Source organism: Coccinella septempunctata, chromosome 2 (genome assembly GCF_907165205.1).
Source record: "Coccinella septempunctata chromosome 2, icCocSept1.1, whole genome shotgun sequence".
Taxonomy (NCBI): domain Eukaryota; kingdom Metazoa; phylum Arthropoda; class Insecta; order Coleoptera; family Coccinellidae; genus Coccinella; species Coccinella septempunctata.
In genome coordinates this window covers 6,048,274-6,065,755 of record NC_058190.1, presented here as the reverse complement: position 1 = coordinate 6,065,755, position 17,482 = coordinate 6,048,274, and the positions used below count along the sequence as shown (strand labels likewise).

Sequence of the window (17,482 nt, the reverse complement as noted above, 5' to 3'; positions counted from 1 at the left end):
ATTTGAATTCTATCGAAAGATCTCTAAAATATATCATAGGTAGGATCCAGACGTTAACAAAAAAATAGACGACGTGGTCTTCAATTGAAAATCAAATTGAGATTCTACGAAGCACTTTCAATTTTCAAAGCATCCTCGTAAAAAGTCAATGGATGCATATTTCTTTCGTAGACGGATCCATCATCCTTCAAGTGGAAGACTGGCCTCTAGTAGAATTTGGTCACCGACAAAGGTTAGCCTTGAGGGCAACCGACGGAGAGACCGCTTGTTAGCGAGGCGGAGTGGATTTAAAACGAAGAAAGAAGAAGAGATCTCGGACGATACGCTGATAGAGGCCGAAGAACCTACGAGCAGGTTGGCTCACGGAATGATTCAACATCCAAGTCGGTAGAAAGGGTTTCCCTCGAAAAATTCCAACGGTCAAGTTGTAGTCCCGACCACGAATGTAAAATCTGTCAAAGTTCATTCATAAAGTATACCTAGTTTCTCTCTCATGCAAGATGAAGACGTGAGATTCAAATCGTAAAGTTACATTGGACGAATTTATGATATTCGTAGTCCCGACGCTGAAAATTATTCGGATATTCAGTTCTTAAATTGATTCAAGAGCAATTTAATATCGAGCATCGTGAAATGAAATGAAATGTGAATTATTTCTAGGCTGCATGTTTGAAATCAATTTCGTGCTCAAGTTATACTCAAGTTTCGAATATATCATATTTCATTTCTTGTAAAATACGAATTTTGTACTATTCGAGCACAATATCATGTGTAGATTGAAATTCGTGGAAATTCAAAAAATGTTCTTCATTTCACATAAAAGTTTACTTTTGACATATAATAAGTGGCACCCTCTATTTCATGTCGATGAACACATAATCAGGTGTTTTCCACTTTCCGAGGTATTGCATAACCGAGTCCTTTCGTCACACCCAAAAAAATAAATAAATAATGCACGCAAACTCCATTAACTTTTATTTTAGCACTCGGTTGGCCATGAAATAATTTTCTCAAGGTTTTGTTACTAGAACGGAGTAAGGTTGGCACTCATGAAATGTCGTTGATGTCATAAAGCCGTTGCGACAACTAACACCAATTAGACCTGTTTGCACCAAACATACTTTGTGTTAAGTGTCCCTTAAAATTAACTCTTAACTTAACACGTTGACTGTCCCCATTCTAATTTTTTTTTCACCCCCCACGTCCAACACATTTATCCAAAGAGAATGGTTACTTTTGAGTGATAAAATATATATTCTATGAAAAAATTAATTCTGCAGCCATTCAAGGAAGTATTCTTGTTCAAAATCTTCAAGTCCAATGGAAGGCTTGATGCTGACGTTTCTTGAATCACGTATGATTAATTATGATTTAGGTTATCAATACATATTTCTACAAGACGTTCAGCCCATATGAACCGATCACACTGCAGCGTTCATGAAAAGTAACCATATTTATCTTGAACGTTAAATGAATCAATGAATCACATACGACTCATGAACTCCTGGCGAAAATTTTTATGTATCATATGTGATTCATGGGACTGTCAACGTGTTAAATTACGTTGCACCAACTATTAAGTGACATTTAAATGGCTAAAGCTTACCTTAAATTCAAGCGCTCCTGCAATGACCACTTAAATATTTGAGGGCAAGATTCTAACCTAGAATAATTTTTTGAACTGGCTGCAGAACTTCCCATTTTTGATGGATTTTGAAAATTGAATGAATTCAATATTGAATGTCTGAATTATAATAATATGAAAATTTTTAACTGGCTGCATGCCGTTAGAAATTTTCATATAAAATTAAGCGCCCATTAACTTTAAACGACACTTAGTTAAGTAATCGTTTTAAGGGTTATTTGTGCAAACGGGCCTTAATATTACAAAAATGCCGAAAGTGATTGAAAAAGAGAGATGACAGAAAGAGCTATTCAGAATTCAGGTTCGCTCATTCAAATAGTAGGTAATCCTGATATTTTAACATATAAATAATTTATCAGACGATAGCGAACACAATGTAAGTGAATTTACATGTTTCATCTGAATCTGAACGCGACTTATATTGTAGCTGAATGTTTCCACAATCTGAAAGATTATGAATGAAGAAGATGACAAAGAATTTCGTTTTATTATGAGACCTAAAAAAGTGGTGGCATTTAAGAATTTTATTTTAGGTTGAACGAATGCGAAAAGTTACTACAGGATTTTCGATGAATGTCATCGTAGAATAAGTTCCGGAAAATTAATTTTTCTATTTTTCATTTGATTTGTCCTATACCAATATCTTACGGAATCAATAAATATATGATATTATATCAAAGTACATTAATTCCTTCGAAAGATACCCATTCCCTACCACTGCATCAGATACATTCCATCTTCGCGTTGATTTTTTCAAATTCTACAACTGATGTAACGTCTTCAATCTTTAGCCAAAGAAGATGACCAACATAAACTCCCCTCACGCTATTGCATATTATTATTAATACATATTATGTGTCAATAATTCAATTTTCTTCCATAGCAAGAATAAATATATTTGAAAACTGATCTCTTGTATTTTCCATGCAAATAACTAGATACGGTATGCCTTCATACCATATCACATATATTGGACTTAATATTTTCCGAAGAGATTCGACATTGTTAATAAAATCCGTAATTACTGAGACTTTCACATAGACTGGACAACATAGCGCTAACAAAACCGAAAAATGTTTTGACACGCGTCATAACCTCACATTTTCTTACTATACAGAGTGGAATGTGTCAAATTTTCATTGCTAAAATAAAAGTGAATGGAGTATAGAGATCTATTTTTGAAGTAAATGTTTGAAAGAAGTGTAGTCATCTCTCCCCCAGATGTCACATCTCTTTTCTGAAAACTCAGATGTTTTTTTCTGGCGTTGAAAGTAAATTGATTTTGGTTGTCATCATCTACTTGTGTTATGCGGTACTGATGACGCCAAATAACTCAGAAACTGGTCTGAAGTGCACTTCTGAATTAAGAATTTCAATAGTATAATACATTATCGTTGTTATTATTAGAGTACCTTCTCTCAGGACTTATGACTTTTCATTTATGGAAATCTAAATATTCTTCAGTACCTACTCCAATCTATGTGTTAACCAAAAAAAAAAAAATTCTGATTGTCTTTTGCTCCCATAGAATGTTCGCACAATTTCATTCTTAGGTGTCATTATTAGGAAGCTCTATCTTAGCAGAACTGCTCAAAGAAAATTACCAACTATTTATCCACTCCCTGTATGTTATTATCAAGTTTTTATCATTTTGTTTCATGCTCGATAAGAAATGTTCAAATGAAAATTATGGAAGAAAATTAAGAGGGGTAGTTTTGGATGCAATGTGAGTGAAATAGGACTTCTCAAAATTAATTTACCCGAACTAATCATAATTACTTCACATATCATTTTATTCACTAAAATACTGTCTCGTTGAAACCATATTCTACTGCTTCAAAAAATCAAAATTAATCGGCTTATCAGGAAATAGGACCTGACAGAACTATTCTTACTCCTATGTCTACAGGCAGAACCTCAGGTAAATAAGACGGAAGTCCTAGTAATTTAGTCGAATAACTAACAAATCACGATTATTAGAACAGAAGGGTTGTTCCCACATTCGGTGGAGAGATGAAACATGATACCTGTCCCTTAGACATTCCTCACTTACGATCATGCCTTCAGGTAAGTTCCTAAGTAATCGTTAAATCACTAATGATGAAAGGATTCACTGTAATTTCTGATGAAAAATTCGAAATGTGATAAGAAAAATTGTTTCTTCTGAATACCTCAGAGAATATCCATTTTAGGAAATGGCGTTACTTCCATAAGTACTGCATTTTAAACGTAGATCTCCTTAACCCCTATGGCTATAAAAAGGTTTTATTTTTAGAAAAAATTTAGTTTCCACGTGTTCAAGATTGTCAGCTCGAACAACGATTATGTGACCTCCTATATTATGATTTGTAATATTGACCATTGCGACAAAAACATTATCCAAGGGAGAATCTTGAAGTTAATAATTTTTCAGTACATTTCCCGATTTGTTCTCGTATTTCCACGTTGAAAGAATTCACGAGGAGTCAAGGAGAACTTCTGATGTAGGTGCAACGAAAAAACTGAGAAAAAGTTACTATCAAAATACAGTGAAAATAACTTTCGAAATTCAGTAAAATTAACTATCAAAATACAGTGAAAACAGCTATTCAAAAACAGTGAAAATAGGTTTTTTCAGATGACCAAAAACTTTCAGACAAAAACTAAGTTTTTTGCTCGTTTATTTTTAAAATAGAAAGCTTCATGATTTTGCTAATTAATTCCTTATTTTGAGACGAAAATGGTCACAGCTGATTGAGTTGGACGAGTTGATGAACACATACTGAGTGGTATAGAAAACAGAATCCCCAGTATAAATGATTTTATTAGCAAGAATTTATAAAAGTACACGAGGAAATTAAATGTGATGACCTCTTAGACGTTTATGGAAAATCAATCAAAATTTTGTGCTGAAAATTTGCATGTTGGGGTTTCCGACAATGAACTCTCTCACTAAAATTTTTTCCAGCCTGAATTTCCGGTTATACCGGAAGCAGCTTAATACAGAATTGAAAACTGACGTATTCCTTATTTTCAAATATATGTACAAGTTTTCGTGGGACTGGAATAAAAAAAAAGACGTTAAGTCATTCCTTCACGCGACGTTTCGCAACTTTATTGTTGCTTCTTCAAGGGTCTCGGAAGTGACAAACGTCCGTCAATTGTCCATTCAAATTTCGTTGAAATCGAAATTTCATCGAATAAATAATAGCACAAGTCATATGATGATAAAATACAATAAATAAATATTTGCATGCTCCGCTGGCTTACTACAGATGTATGCTGAATACATTCTACTTTCAAATGGCACACCCAGTATATCTTTGCATCGTAGGGTAGCTGATCAGGGTCACACATTTTGGAATATTTTTACTGAGGAGGTTTTTTCAACAAAATCCTTTGATTAATGAATGACAGAAAACGCCTATAGGCAATCAACACAATAATAAGAATTAATTTTTACGCGTATTACCCAAGTGATACGATCTGAATCGAACTAGCCAATTTGCCAATGTTAGGAGTACTAGGACAATCTTTAACATTCTTATTTTTTCCATTATATAGTATTATAACGTTGTTTAATATAAGGACCTAAAATGTACAGGATGTATATGATAAGATACAACAATTAATTTTCATTATTTCAGCCGATTTTGAATGAAAGCAAGCCTTAATGAATCCTATACCTCAAATGGAAACTTTTAGAGTCATCAAAGAAAAACCATTTTGTACTGCTCGATTATTCTGTGAATTTTGACAGTTCATGATTTGCTGATAAAATTCATGAAATATCAAATTAATTATCAGAACATCGAATTTTATTGTTTTTTTCTGTGGACTCTTTGAAATGATCCAACACAGGAAGATGCCGACAGAGTGTTTCTCTTTCGGTTTTCTCCTTCACCGGGTAGGTACACTTACGTATACTTAGATCTCCCGATCGATACGATAATAAAACTGTTTGGACTGTGGCGGACTGAAAAATATCTTCGACTACGCCACTGAATTCTACATAAAAGGGTGACTCTGTAATGTTACATTTGTTTTTTGATATAACTTAAACTTCACGCAATACAGGACCAATTATTCAAAGAGTAAAAAAAAATACTGTTTTGGCTCCTCCTACTATCAATCTTTTGAAGATCGAGGTCGAAAATGTGTCATCCATTTTCTCAACCTCCTACAGTTACAGAGCTACCACTCAATCCGATAGAATTTTTTAAATCACCATGTATATGTATCGAATCAACGAATTAGAGAACGATTCTGTTAATTCCTCCGAAAAAAATAAAATTCAGAGAATCCTCAATTAAAAGAAACCAAAGCAGGCAAAATCATAAAAAAAAAAATAAAAATACTTATTCAGGATCCAGAAACTTCTTCCACTACGTCGAATTTGAAACATCATGTATATGTATCGAATCAAAGAATTAGAGAACAATTCTGTTCATTTCCTGTGTCGTTTCCGAAAACATGAAATTCAGAGAATCCTTAATTTATAAGGATGAAACAATAGATCCCAATAAAACCACCGCTGCTAGAAAGAAAGAACAAAAGGCAGGGGACACTTATGAACTTTCCAAATGAGTGCTATGAAACCACAACCATAAAACAATCGTGGTCCTTTCCCTGAAATGAATCCCTTCAGAAGCAAGTGATATATGTGTTATCATTCATCGCTATTCTATGATGTGGGTTTACATTTTCACGGATAATTCAGGTTGAAAAATCCGAACGGAATGTTCAAATGGAATCGACAGCGGTAATAAAGATTTATTTGTGTCTGCAGGAAGCACAGGGATTTTATATTTGCGAATAGTTTACTGCCGAACGGTTGACCCAGGTTGGGGGTCGTAAAAATCGGATATGGAATGGGATCACTTAACACATTACCATACGATTTTTCGCTAGATCGGGTACCGTTACCTATATACGATATAAATAAAATAGATATACAGACTTGAAAAAGAGGTCTATATTTGTAACTGATGCGAAACATTTCAGGAGGCCAAACTACTGTGAAAATTATGAGGTGTCTTTCACATAATTCTTTGACTGAAATCAGTCCGAATTCAGTATTGTGATATAACGCGCGTTCAAGTATGCTATGGAATTTTGTAGATTGATGTTCAGTGAATGAACGTATGTCTTTCTTTGAATTACTTATTCAAAATTCAAACAATGACATTAACCTAAATGTCATAATTTTGTTTGAAAAGACACTTTTTAGGAAAAAAAATACTAGCACATTTCTCCCAACGTGCGAAAAGCATTTCTTTCGTTGAGTCAGATCACAAGAATCCGAACAAGAAACCAAACAATCTTGGTTGAAAATTTGGACCGAAGTTCATAATTTTCATACGTAAAAAATACGAATCTTGAATGAATAGAGTTATTATGTTTTCGTGCTCACAATTATTCATATAAAAATGTTCTGAGTATTTCAGTAATTCAATCTAGATATTTCAAAAATAATATTCATCAGAGGCAACATGAATATTTTTTATTTTTATTTTGTTCAACTTTGAAAACTTCCAAAGTTTCTTTTAATTCGATATCAGTGCTCTTTTTACTTTAACTCTATATTTTATGTTTTATTCGTCATTCACTATCATAATCAAACCCAAAGTTTTTATTTGAATAAGGCGTTATGAAGAGCTCAAAAACTCAAATATCTACTCATACTGGCTATAGCGATGAAATACGATTAGCCCTAGCTTCGATGTTTGGCATCAAAACTTCTTTGGGCATCAAATATGTATGTTCTGTTGATGTCTTGAACTGATTCATTTTAATTTTAAAATACCCACTGAAATAAGTCATTGGAAAATATTGTTTCTATTGTTACTACAGGGTGTCCGAGTTGAAGTGTCCCTATACCTTATTGGGGAAATTAAGGAAGCTAGAAGAAAAAGTTAAATACGAAACTTATTGTCTGTAATCGATAGAACTTTTATTTTTTATAACCCAACTTAATACAGGGTGCTCCGTTTTTTCCCTGTTGGTATCAACTTTCTTATTTTAAATGGAACACCGTGTTCCATTTGCATTTTTTAATTGCTGAGGTATACTACTTTTTCCTAAAATTTTGGCAGCTGTAGGTGCTCACTAAAATAGCTGATACTAGTTTTCTAATGAATGTATCAAAACCAAATTTTGCCTAGCTCTTGTCAACATATTGGATCATACGTTACGTCTCTATTTTCAGCGATCTGATATACAGGGTTTTCGAAAATTAAAGTTAAAAATTCAAATAGAAGTTCAATCAGAACTTAATTTTTTCAAATGGTAACCTATATGTTTTTCTTGTTCATCGTGTGAAGCAGGTTAAAAGAGCAAAAAATGTATTTAAACTTTTTCTGTAATGTGAAAAGTTTCAGAAATATGGACGGAAAAGATGCATTTTCACTTAAGAACCAATTATATAATAATTAATTAATTATGCTGATTGAATATGGTAACTATGGAAACTAGCACTTATCTAATTATGTATATTTGAGTTTTTTTTTGTGTTGTCAGACAACTACTTGATTATTTAGAGAAAAATGTATCTATTCGTTGAGTCTCCCTTTAAAATTGAAATAATTCAATTTTATTGGGAGCGAGTACTGATTATCAGTGAAAGAGTCTTTTTGTCTTTCATTAGTCAATCTAGTTAATTAAATTCATCAAAAAAATCGAAGCCAACTAAATAGTAGCGACACTAATTAATAATTATCGTTGGATCTTACGGGAAAATACACTTTTTCGTCCATATTTCTGAAACTATTCACATTACAGAAAAAGTTTAAATACATTTTTTGCTCATTTCAACCTGCTCTACATAATAAACAAGAAAAAAATATAGGTTGCCATTTGAAAAAATTAAGTTTTGATTGAACTTCTATTTGAATTTTTAACTCTAATTTTTAGAGACCCAGTATATCATTGAATGCTAAAAATAGAGATGTAACGTATGATCCAATATGTTGACAAGAACTAGGCAAAATTTGGTTTGGATATATTTATTACAAAACTAGTATCAGCTATTTTAGTGAGCACCTACAGCTGCCAAAATTTTACGAAAAAGTCGTATATCTCAGAATCGGTGCTATATAGAACTACGGTTGCTGAACCAAAGTTACCTTTAAATTTGGCAAGGAATTCAAAAATCCAATAATATACAGGATGTTCCATTTAAAATAAGAAAGTTGATACCAACAGGGAAAAAACGGAACACCCTGTATTAAGGTGTGTTATAAAAAATAAAGGTTCAATCGATTACAAACAAGTTTTGTATTTAACTTTTTTTTCTAGCTTCTTCAGTTTCCACAATAAGGTAAAGGAGCACTTTAACACTCTGTACATACCAACTGTAATTTTAAAGCGAGAGCCATTTCAAAAGAACCACTGCAATAACTCCTTGGCAAGAGCATGGATAAAAAATGTTGCAAATGAAAGTTTCCTCTGCACAAATGTGCAATTCTAGTTCAAGCTGAACTCAACTTTGACAATTCCATACAGTTCAGACAGGTTGAAGTAGTTTTAATGTTGGACGCGGCTCAAATTTCAGTAGAATATTGCTTCATATCTCCATAGCACGTAATTTTATGGCCAAAACGTAGACGTTCCTAGTTTTTCATAAATAATCAAATTTTGCAAAGGAAAATGCTCGGGAAAATGTATATTTCCTATTCAAAAAATCTACTTATTCTTGAAATCTAACTCCAAGGTCAAATTAAATGTTTTCATTCGATGTCCTCCGAAGACTAAAAAATTTTCATTTGAAACATTGGTTCTTACCAAGAAGTTATTGCAGTGAATCTTGTAAAATGGGTGTCTCTGTAGAATTACAGTAGGTACTAGCATGAATGCTGTTTCTCAATCACCAATAGAAAACGTGGTGTAAATAGAAACTATATTTTCCAACATGAATCATGCGCACCCACAACATACTTATACCACAAAATTGAATTAACCGTATTCATACTCATCATTAGAAAACTGACTATAACTGACCATTCTTTCTACGTCACCCAAAGTATCGATTAAAAAACTCATCAATGAAATTATCATAATGAACCCTTTTATTTTTCCGCCCATAAGATGTTACATAGAGGAAGTTGTATAATAAACTTCCTTCAATGTAGAGAGTGAACTCCTTGGATTGACACATGAAAGAATCGGTTTATTGTTCCGAGGATTCTTCCATTTATATCTAATTACCTGACCTTTGACTTTGAGGGAAATTCAAGTGAATTTGTTGAAAGAGCCGACACAGAAGAATGATTGGCTGAATCGATTAACAAATCTCTCTTTTGATTGTCACGAGTTCGCGACAGAGTTTCTGCATTTTCAACAAAATTGAACAATTCAGATATTTCTTTCTCTGGTTTTAGTTGGAGGCAGATGAAAAAATATAGACACTTTTTGTCTGAAACTAATTGAAAAATTTACCAAATAGGTCGTGTAAGATCGAGAATGCATACTCAGTGTCATTAGAAAATTAGGGTATAACCATAATAATTTCCTCAGATTGAGTTTTTGACAAAAGAATCACTCTACAGAGTGATTCAAAGCGATGGTCTATTGGAAGTTTGTGTCTAATTGATGATATAATTATTTATCATGTTTTTGAGGTGAAAATTTCCACGTTGGGGTTTTCGACAATGTGAATTATCATATTTTCACACTTCTTCATATTCCAGTTATACCAAAAACAAGTTGGACTCATACTCGGACTCATATAATTCATCAGAACTCAAGATTCTCAAATTACAACCTATATTATTTATCTTCAGTAATAAAAGCTAAAAAAAAAAAATAAGAATCAATCAGTTTTGTTATGAAATTCTGAAAACAGCAGACATCTTCAAATATTTCTGTAAACAGAAAACGTAGACAGTGGTATGAATTTCTCAAAAAAATATTATAAAAATTCTGAATCGATCAGAAACCATAGAACGTGAAAATTTAATTTACACATATCAAATTTATTCCAAACTGGTGAACTTGTTCAATGAAAAATTTAAAATCTATTCTCTTTGAGTAAACGAGATGTTCCAGACACTTGAAACAATTTTTCGAGTAGAATCGATATGAGAAGTATCAAGTATGGATTCCCATTTGAATTCGTTTTCGTAAGTTTGATTATCGGTTTGATTCATTGAACTTGACTATCCTACCAATAATACCCTGTACAATGAAGACTCCAACAATAACAGGTCGAGTAATTATAGAGGTTTTCGTATAATTCTTTGCCAATTCCATTTTTCCACAAAATTCCTAGTGGACTATCTAGATCGATCACCCTATATATCAATACTATGAATTTCATTTTATTTGTCGGTTTTAAATCCTAGTTATGAATTTTCAAATATGAGACTATATTGTTTGGATGTTAACTCAATTCAATCTTTGAAAGTTTATCTGAAACCCTTTTGATGAAACACGTCAGGGGTTTTCAATAAAAAATTATTGTAATTGATTGATGAATCCTAACATAACAAACTTCCTCGAGGTGCTTCTATTCGGATGTTGCATGTTGGGCGCCTTGAGTGGACCAGTCGACCGAATTGTTATAAGATAGTTGAGATTTCCCAAGTATTTATCTCAGGCTTGTTGAATGGTCGTGATGATTAGCATCTAACTTTAACGTGAAGTTGGATAAAGCCTGTCGTTTATCAAACTAACCCCGGGTTTCATAAAGCTCGTTCAGGGAATCAACGCTTGATTGACGGATAAACGTCAATTTGTTTTCAGTCAATAATTCAGTCATGAGAATTCGAAATACCATTCTGGCGTCAAATTATGATCTATATACGTCCATGCAATGATTCTCAATTGCTACTTCTCCAATATATGTAGGAATGAAAAAGTGTTAGTGATTTCATTTTTGAAATCGAGTGATTGCCAAATCGATGATCGGGCAATCAAATTTTTATGAAACCCGTTGTAAGTCGATTCGGAATGTAAGAAGACAATATTTGGGTGTCGCTCATTGATTTCGAATAGTTCATTGATGCTTCATGCACTGTTGTGAAATTTTTTTTCTGAAATATACTTCAACATTTCAATATTGCTATGTATAGCAAAAGGTATATCTATGTTCAGAGCCTCCTGTCTGAGTTTATATGAAATTATTAAGAAATATTTGATAGAAAATTACGGAATAATGGTTCAATGTTCACCTCGATGTTCACAAATGATTTATAAATATCATAATTCTCGGCATTTATTCGTCGATGGTGGATGAAAATATTTATTTAACAGGCTATGGCAGATTGATATAATATCGTTTGCCCTACAGAACATATAGCCACCTATAACCTACACTTTTACCACAATTGTTCAATACCTGAAATAATCTCATAAGCAGGGTGTAAATGAAAATAGTTAAGAAGAAATTTAAGGGTTGGTTCCTTGTCAAAAAATAGTGTGACTCTTTCTTAACAGTTATTAGTTGATCAGACGCTGTGTAGATACAGATCCCTACATATGGCTCCTGAGTAGCAATTTTAAATTTTCGTAACAAGCAGCATTGAACATATGATGAATTTTTTGACACGTAACAAATGAGGCCATGAAACGAATACAAGTTAAAATATTAGGATTGAAGTCTTCCCCTTCTTGTACTAATATTTTTTTGTGTTCAATTGAATTAGTTTTCTAGTTTCTAAGAGTTCTAAGAGCTGTTTCGTAAAAATTGCGAACATATTCAGGATATTAATCTCTGATGAGTTATTTGGAGTCGGAAAGACTATGTAGGCTTTGCCCGGAAATGCTGCTTTTCCAAGATACAGGGTGTTACATGTTTCCCAATTAAATGATAATCTCCAATATTTTCAAAACGTAGTGAGAATTACTCTTGTACACTAGCTGGAGGCGGCCATTTTCAACAATTCAACCCGAGTATATTTCTGAATAACAAATTTTCACTGAAAAGTGGCGCAGGGACTCTTTTTGATGAAAATTGAAAAGTGTCACTGGCGTAGCTTCTATTTTCCTTCAAAAATATGAAAGAAATGCCACTACGCAAACCACTGTAGATGCTGAAGACGGGATATTCAAAGTTAATTGAACCTTCACCTTAATGAGGTATCCACTTTTACCAGAACACGTTCAAATATCTCAAGCCCTAACGAAAATATCGAGAAATTCGTTATTTATTTAGAACTAGCTGACCCGGCAAACCTAGTTTTGCCATTTAAATTATTTCTAGGGTAGATAATAATAACTAACTCATCGTGATTGCTCGATTGGTCGTAAGAAAAAGGAATGCATTTTTTTCTGTTCTGTACAATTTTTTTTGGGAATATTTTGTTACATAAACCTTGCCCTAACAATAATAAACACAACAAAAAAAAGAATTGTCCAATTTGGTGCTATCGTTTGAACAATAAAGTATTTTGAAGTAAACCATAGATCCCCTTTTATTAATATAGATATATTCAATGCCCTGTACCCTGGAAACGAAGCATTTCCGGTCAAAAACCTCGAGAAACAGTCCGACTCTCAATAACTCATCAGAGAACAATATCCTGAATTTGTTTGTATCAATGTTCATGAAACACCCCGTAAAATCAAGAGCTGTGAAAAAATTATATGGAAGACCTACATAATTTTTTGACAAGGAGTCGCCCCTTGAATTTTTAGCAACTTTTCATTTATATCCTGTATTATTATACAGGGTGAGTCTTTGTCATACAAATATTTCAACAGTAGATTCATGAGGCCAAAAAAAACACTTTTTTCCATATCATTTTTTCAGATTCGGCTCTGATAAAAACATCTAGCCATTTTTAAGTTTTCATAATGATCTGTGCCACCCCTGAAAAATTTAGATTACTTTCAGAATAACTAGCTAAATCAGTGACACTAAAAATCCGTGGATCTTTTAAAAAGAGTTCATTCGGTACACAATTTTACGAATTTCAGAAATATTTTTTGTTTTTGAACATCAAATTACTTGAAAACGACGCATTATGCGAGGAAATATGAAGAATTTATTTTACAAAACGATAAAATTTTCATTAGCTAGCATCCAACTTAGTTTCAAGAGTTGGATTCTTTGAATTTTTGGTATTTTTATAGTACGTAATGGTCCTAATGAGAAGACTGGAAAACGTATGTGATATCTTGTGTTCGAAAAAGATTCATCAAATAAACTAAAAACTTAATCTCGAAATTCATTTCTTTCGATAAAACGGCTTGTGGGATAAAACTGAAAATAACATTTCTTTATGGTTTTTCAAGAGCCTTTATCTTTCAAACCGGAGCCGATTCGGAAAAAATGGTGAATGAAAAAAGTGATTCTTATGACCTCCAGAATATACTAGTGAAATATTTGTACGAGTCAAAGACTCACCCTTTATACCTATTGAGCTAAAAAAAATTAAATATTTTTCGATAGAAACAATTATTGTATTGAAGAATATCCCATTCTCAAGACAAATTAGCAAAGCCATCTTATTGAAGCGAAAGAGAAAACTAGTTAGGAAAAGATGCTAAGAAGGGATTCCTAATGTTTTATAGAAAGATGATCATTAATGCCAATAAATATAACAAAAGCAAAGAACTAAAGATGTCATTGAGGAGAAGATACATCGAAACAAATTTTCGTGAATCCAATCCTTTTTCTGTTTAATTTTTTGATTGAGTCCGCAAATCACATAATTGTTGTTGAGTTGCCTCAAAATGTACTTTTATACTGTTAAATATTTTGTTGCGATATAAATTATATTTATTATTTTAGAACAATGGCTTCTGAATCATTTCAAAAATATTATCAATTCGTTATTATTCCTTTTCGCGCCCTCATCAAGTCCAACACCGTCCGGGAGAATTAAAAAAAAAACTTACAGCAAAAACTGTCCTTTCCACTTCACTTCCATTTCAAGTGTTTCCCGGCAATTTTCCTGAGCGGTCTCACGGTATGAGATAAACGCGCTCTTCGCACACTCGAATCACTGGTAGTGGCCGCAGTCGCGACCGGAGGACCACAGCAGCAGATCGAAAAAGCGAGAGATAAGAACCACGCCGCTTGCTATACACGTCCGGTACGGCACGACGAATGGTCGGATCACGTCTTCTGGATCTATTTATACCCTCTGTTTCTCTTCACATGCCTGCCCATGGGACAGCCCTTCGTGAGGATGGACACTTGTTCTCTTCCTCCGGCACTTGCTCCGATATGCAGCCCTTTGGGATTTGCCATGTGTGCCGCCGATTTCTGGTACCTAAATTTCAACGCCAACGGCCCCTATGATTAATGACCGTTAAATTCAATGATGAAGGTTTGAAATCGAAACTATTCTTTCAGTATACAGGGTGATTCACCGCGATATCCTAAATTAACCGTTTATGGAAAACTAATCACGATTTTGTGCTCAAACTTTGCATGTTAGAGTTTTCGACAATGAAATTTATCCCTAAAATATTTTCGGAGCTCTGCAACTTCCGTTTATACCACCTTCTTATTTCGAATGGCGCACCCAGTATATCTTTGCATCGTTAGATAGCTGATTTGATGATAATTCCAACAGTATGCCAAAACTCAAAGGCAAAGATTATAGATTAGAAAGATAGGAAACGCCCTCATATCGCTAGTACTAAAAACCGACTACGTTTTGGCCAGTGAAAATACATTTGACAATGAGATGGCGCTGAAAACGTATTATCAATACAGAAAAACTGTTTAATGACAGTAATTGTATAACTGAAAGTGCTCACGCTTCAAGAATATTTTAGCTCAGTAGATAATGTCGAACAATATCATAATCCAAATTTTCAGATTTCAAATAGGTCCGGTTCTCCAGAAACGTCTAATAGGCCCTCCCACTTGGTACACCCTGTATATTCTTAATGTGTTATCGTTAATGTTATAAATTGCATAGTTTCGTTTGAAAAATCGTATTTCCTATGAGGAAAGAGCTATTTACGTGAATTAACAAAGAAAATGTAAAGTGTTAAGAGGAGATCAGGCTTTAGAAACTCATTCAAATGTCAATCATTGCGTTACTAATTACTCCCACAGAGTGGGGAAATTCAGAAAAAATTACAAATTACAGTGCTACCCTGTATAGCCTCAAATTCAATTGAAATTACTGCAGACTCGACATAAGGTGATAAACTAGATGAAGTAGGCTACAAATAAACAAAATGATCAAAATAATGGACACTCTCGAAAGTTATTCTGGAATTAATTCGGTGAACATTTTGTTTGCCCTGTTTTTTTTTGTCCAGGAGTGTATGAGGCATGAGGTCGGATCTATTGAGTGTACTTTTTTGATCGGTGAGAACCGTGCTATCCCAGTAAAACTTCTGATGATCATTTTCCAATACAGAATCTGGATGGTAATTGTAGTAAGGAACCTTTTGTGACCTTAGAAGTTGGTATTTTGTAGCCAATTCTTCTTAAATCTTAGCATGGGTCTGGTCTGAACATTTAGATAGGTACAACAACAAAAAAACCTTTAATGTGCCTACTATATACAGGGTGTCCCGTAAAGACCACGTCAAACGAAAACGGAAAGTAGATCAGAATGTGCTCTACCTGATGTGAAAAAATCGTTCATATGAAAGTCTCACAGTTTTCGAGATATTTGATGTTTTATGAAAATGTTGAATTTTTTCACTTAAAATGCTTTCTCTCTTGCGGAAGCTACAATTAAATACTTTTCGAATCAGTTTTTTTCCGTAAATTTTGTTGAATGATTACCTCAATTCATGCAATAAAAAATACCACAAAATATTATACAGGGATTCTGAAAAAAAAAAATTTAAATTCATGTTCTGAAGGAAGTGTTTTTTTGTGCTGAATTCTATCTGACGTGGTATAAAAAAAAGACACTAGACCTTTTCTGCATATTACGTTGAAAAGTTGCCCATTTTGTGAGGATTCCGAAAAGGTAAAATACAGGTGATAACCTTTGTCACGAAAAAAGATATTTGAATGTTTATCGAGAATGGAGCATTTCTGTGAAAAACTGATTTTGTCACCTTTTCCACAAATTCTTTCATTTTGCAGATTCTGCTGTAACATATTGAATAATTCTCTTGAAAAATGTCAGTTAGTCCTTAAATTACTTATAAAATGAAATTATTCTTCTTTTTTTTCTTTAATTGCAATGATATAATGTAATAACGCACAGGACCTTCAACATCAACAAATCTATTGTGAAGAAACTTTATAAAAATATCAATAATAAAAATTCAGGATTCTTATTAGAGCAAATGCTCAAAATGACCACCCCCATCGCTAATACATGCCCATCATCTATTGAGAAATGCCTTTTTCAAACCATACAAACTTCTCCCCGCTATTTTGGCTGCTGAAATACGAATGCGGTGTGCTTCATCTCTTATAGGATTCGAATAAATTTCCTTTTTTTAAAAAATCCCAGTAAAAAAATCCAGAGGATTTAAGTCTGGTGAAACATTGAATCGCATCACATCATATCGATGTTCGAGAGTTCTTTAGACAAAGAAAAAGAAACAAAAAGACTCAGTCAGTGAATTAGCATCTTAATAACATTTTGTTGATTTGTTAATTGATTATTTTCAGCAGGAAGTGCAAAATTAAAGTATTTATGGAAAAGGTGAAAAAATCAGTTTTTCATAGAAATGTTCCATTTTCGATAAACATTCAAATATCTTTTTTCGTGAAGAAGTTTTTCACCTGTATTTTATCATTTCGGAATCCTCACAAAATGGGCAACTTTTCAACGTAATATGCAGAAAAGGTCTAGTCTCTTTTTTTTATAGCACGTCAGATAGAATTCAGCACAAAAAAACACTTCCTTCAGAACATGAATTTCAATTTTTTTTTTCAGAATCCCTGTATAATATTTTGTGGTATTTTTCATTGCATGAATTGGA

The 17,482-nt window shown here is 33.2% G+C and overlaps 1 protein-coding gene across 1 annotated transcript in view; it reads right to left on the bottom strand.

The window, feature by feature from the left end:
* The window catches only part of LOC123308806 (papilin), a 162,475-nt gene extending 147,796 nt beyond the window's left edge, over positions 1-14,679 (bottom strand). The window contains exon 1 of the mRNA XM_044891658.1: positions 14,465-14,679. Within this exon, the coding sequence (XP_044747593.1) occupies positions 14,465-14,496 (32 nt within the window). The 5' untranslated portion in view covers positions 14,497-14,679. The remainder of the gene's footprint in view (positions 1-14,464) is intronic.
* Between the last annotated feature and the right edge of the window lie 2,803 nt (positions 14,680-17,482).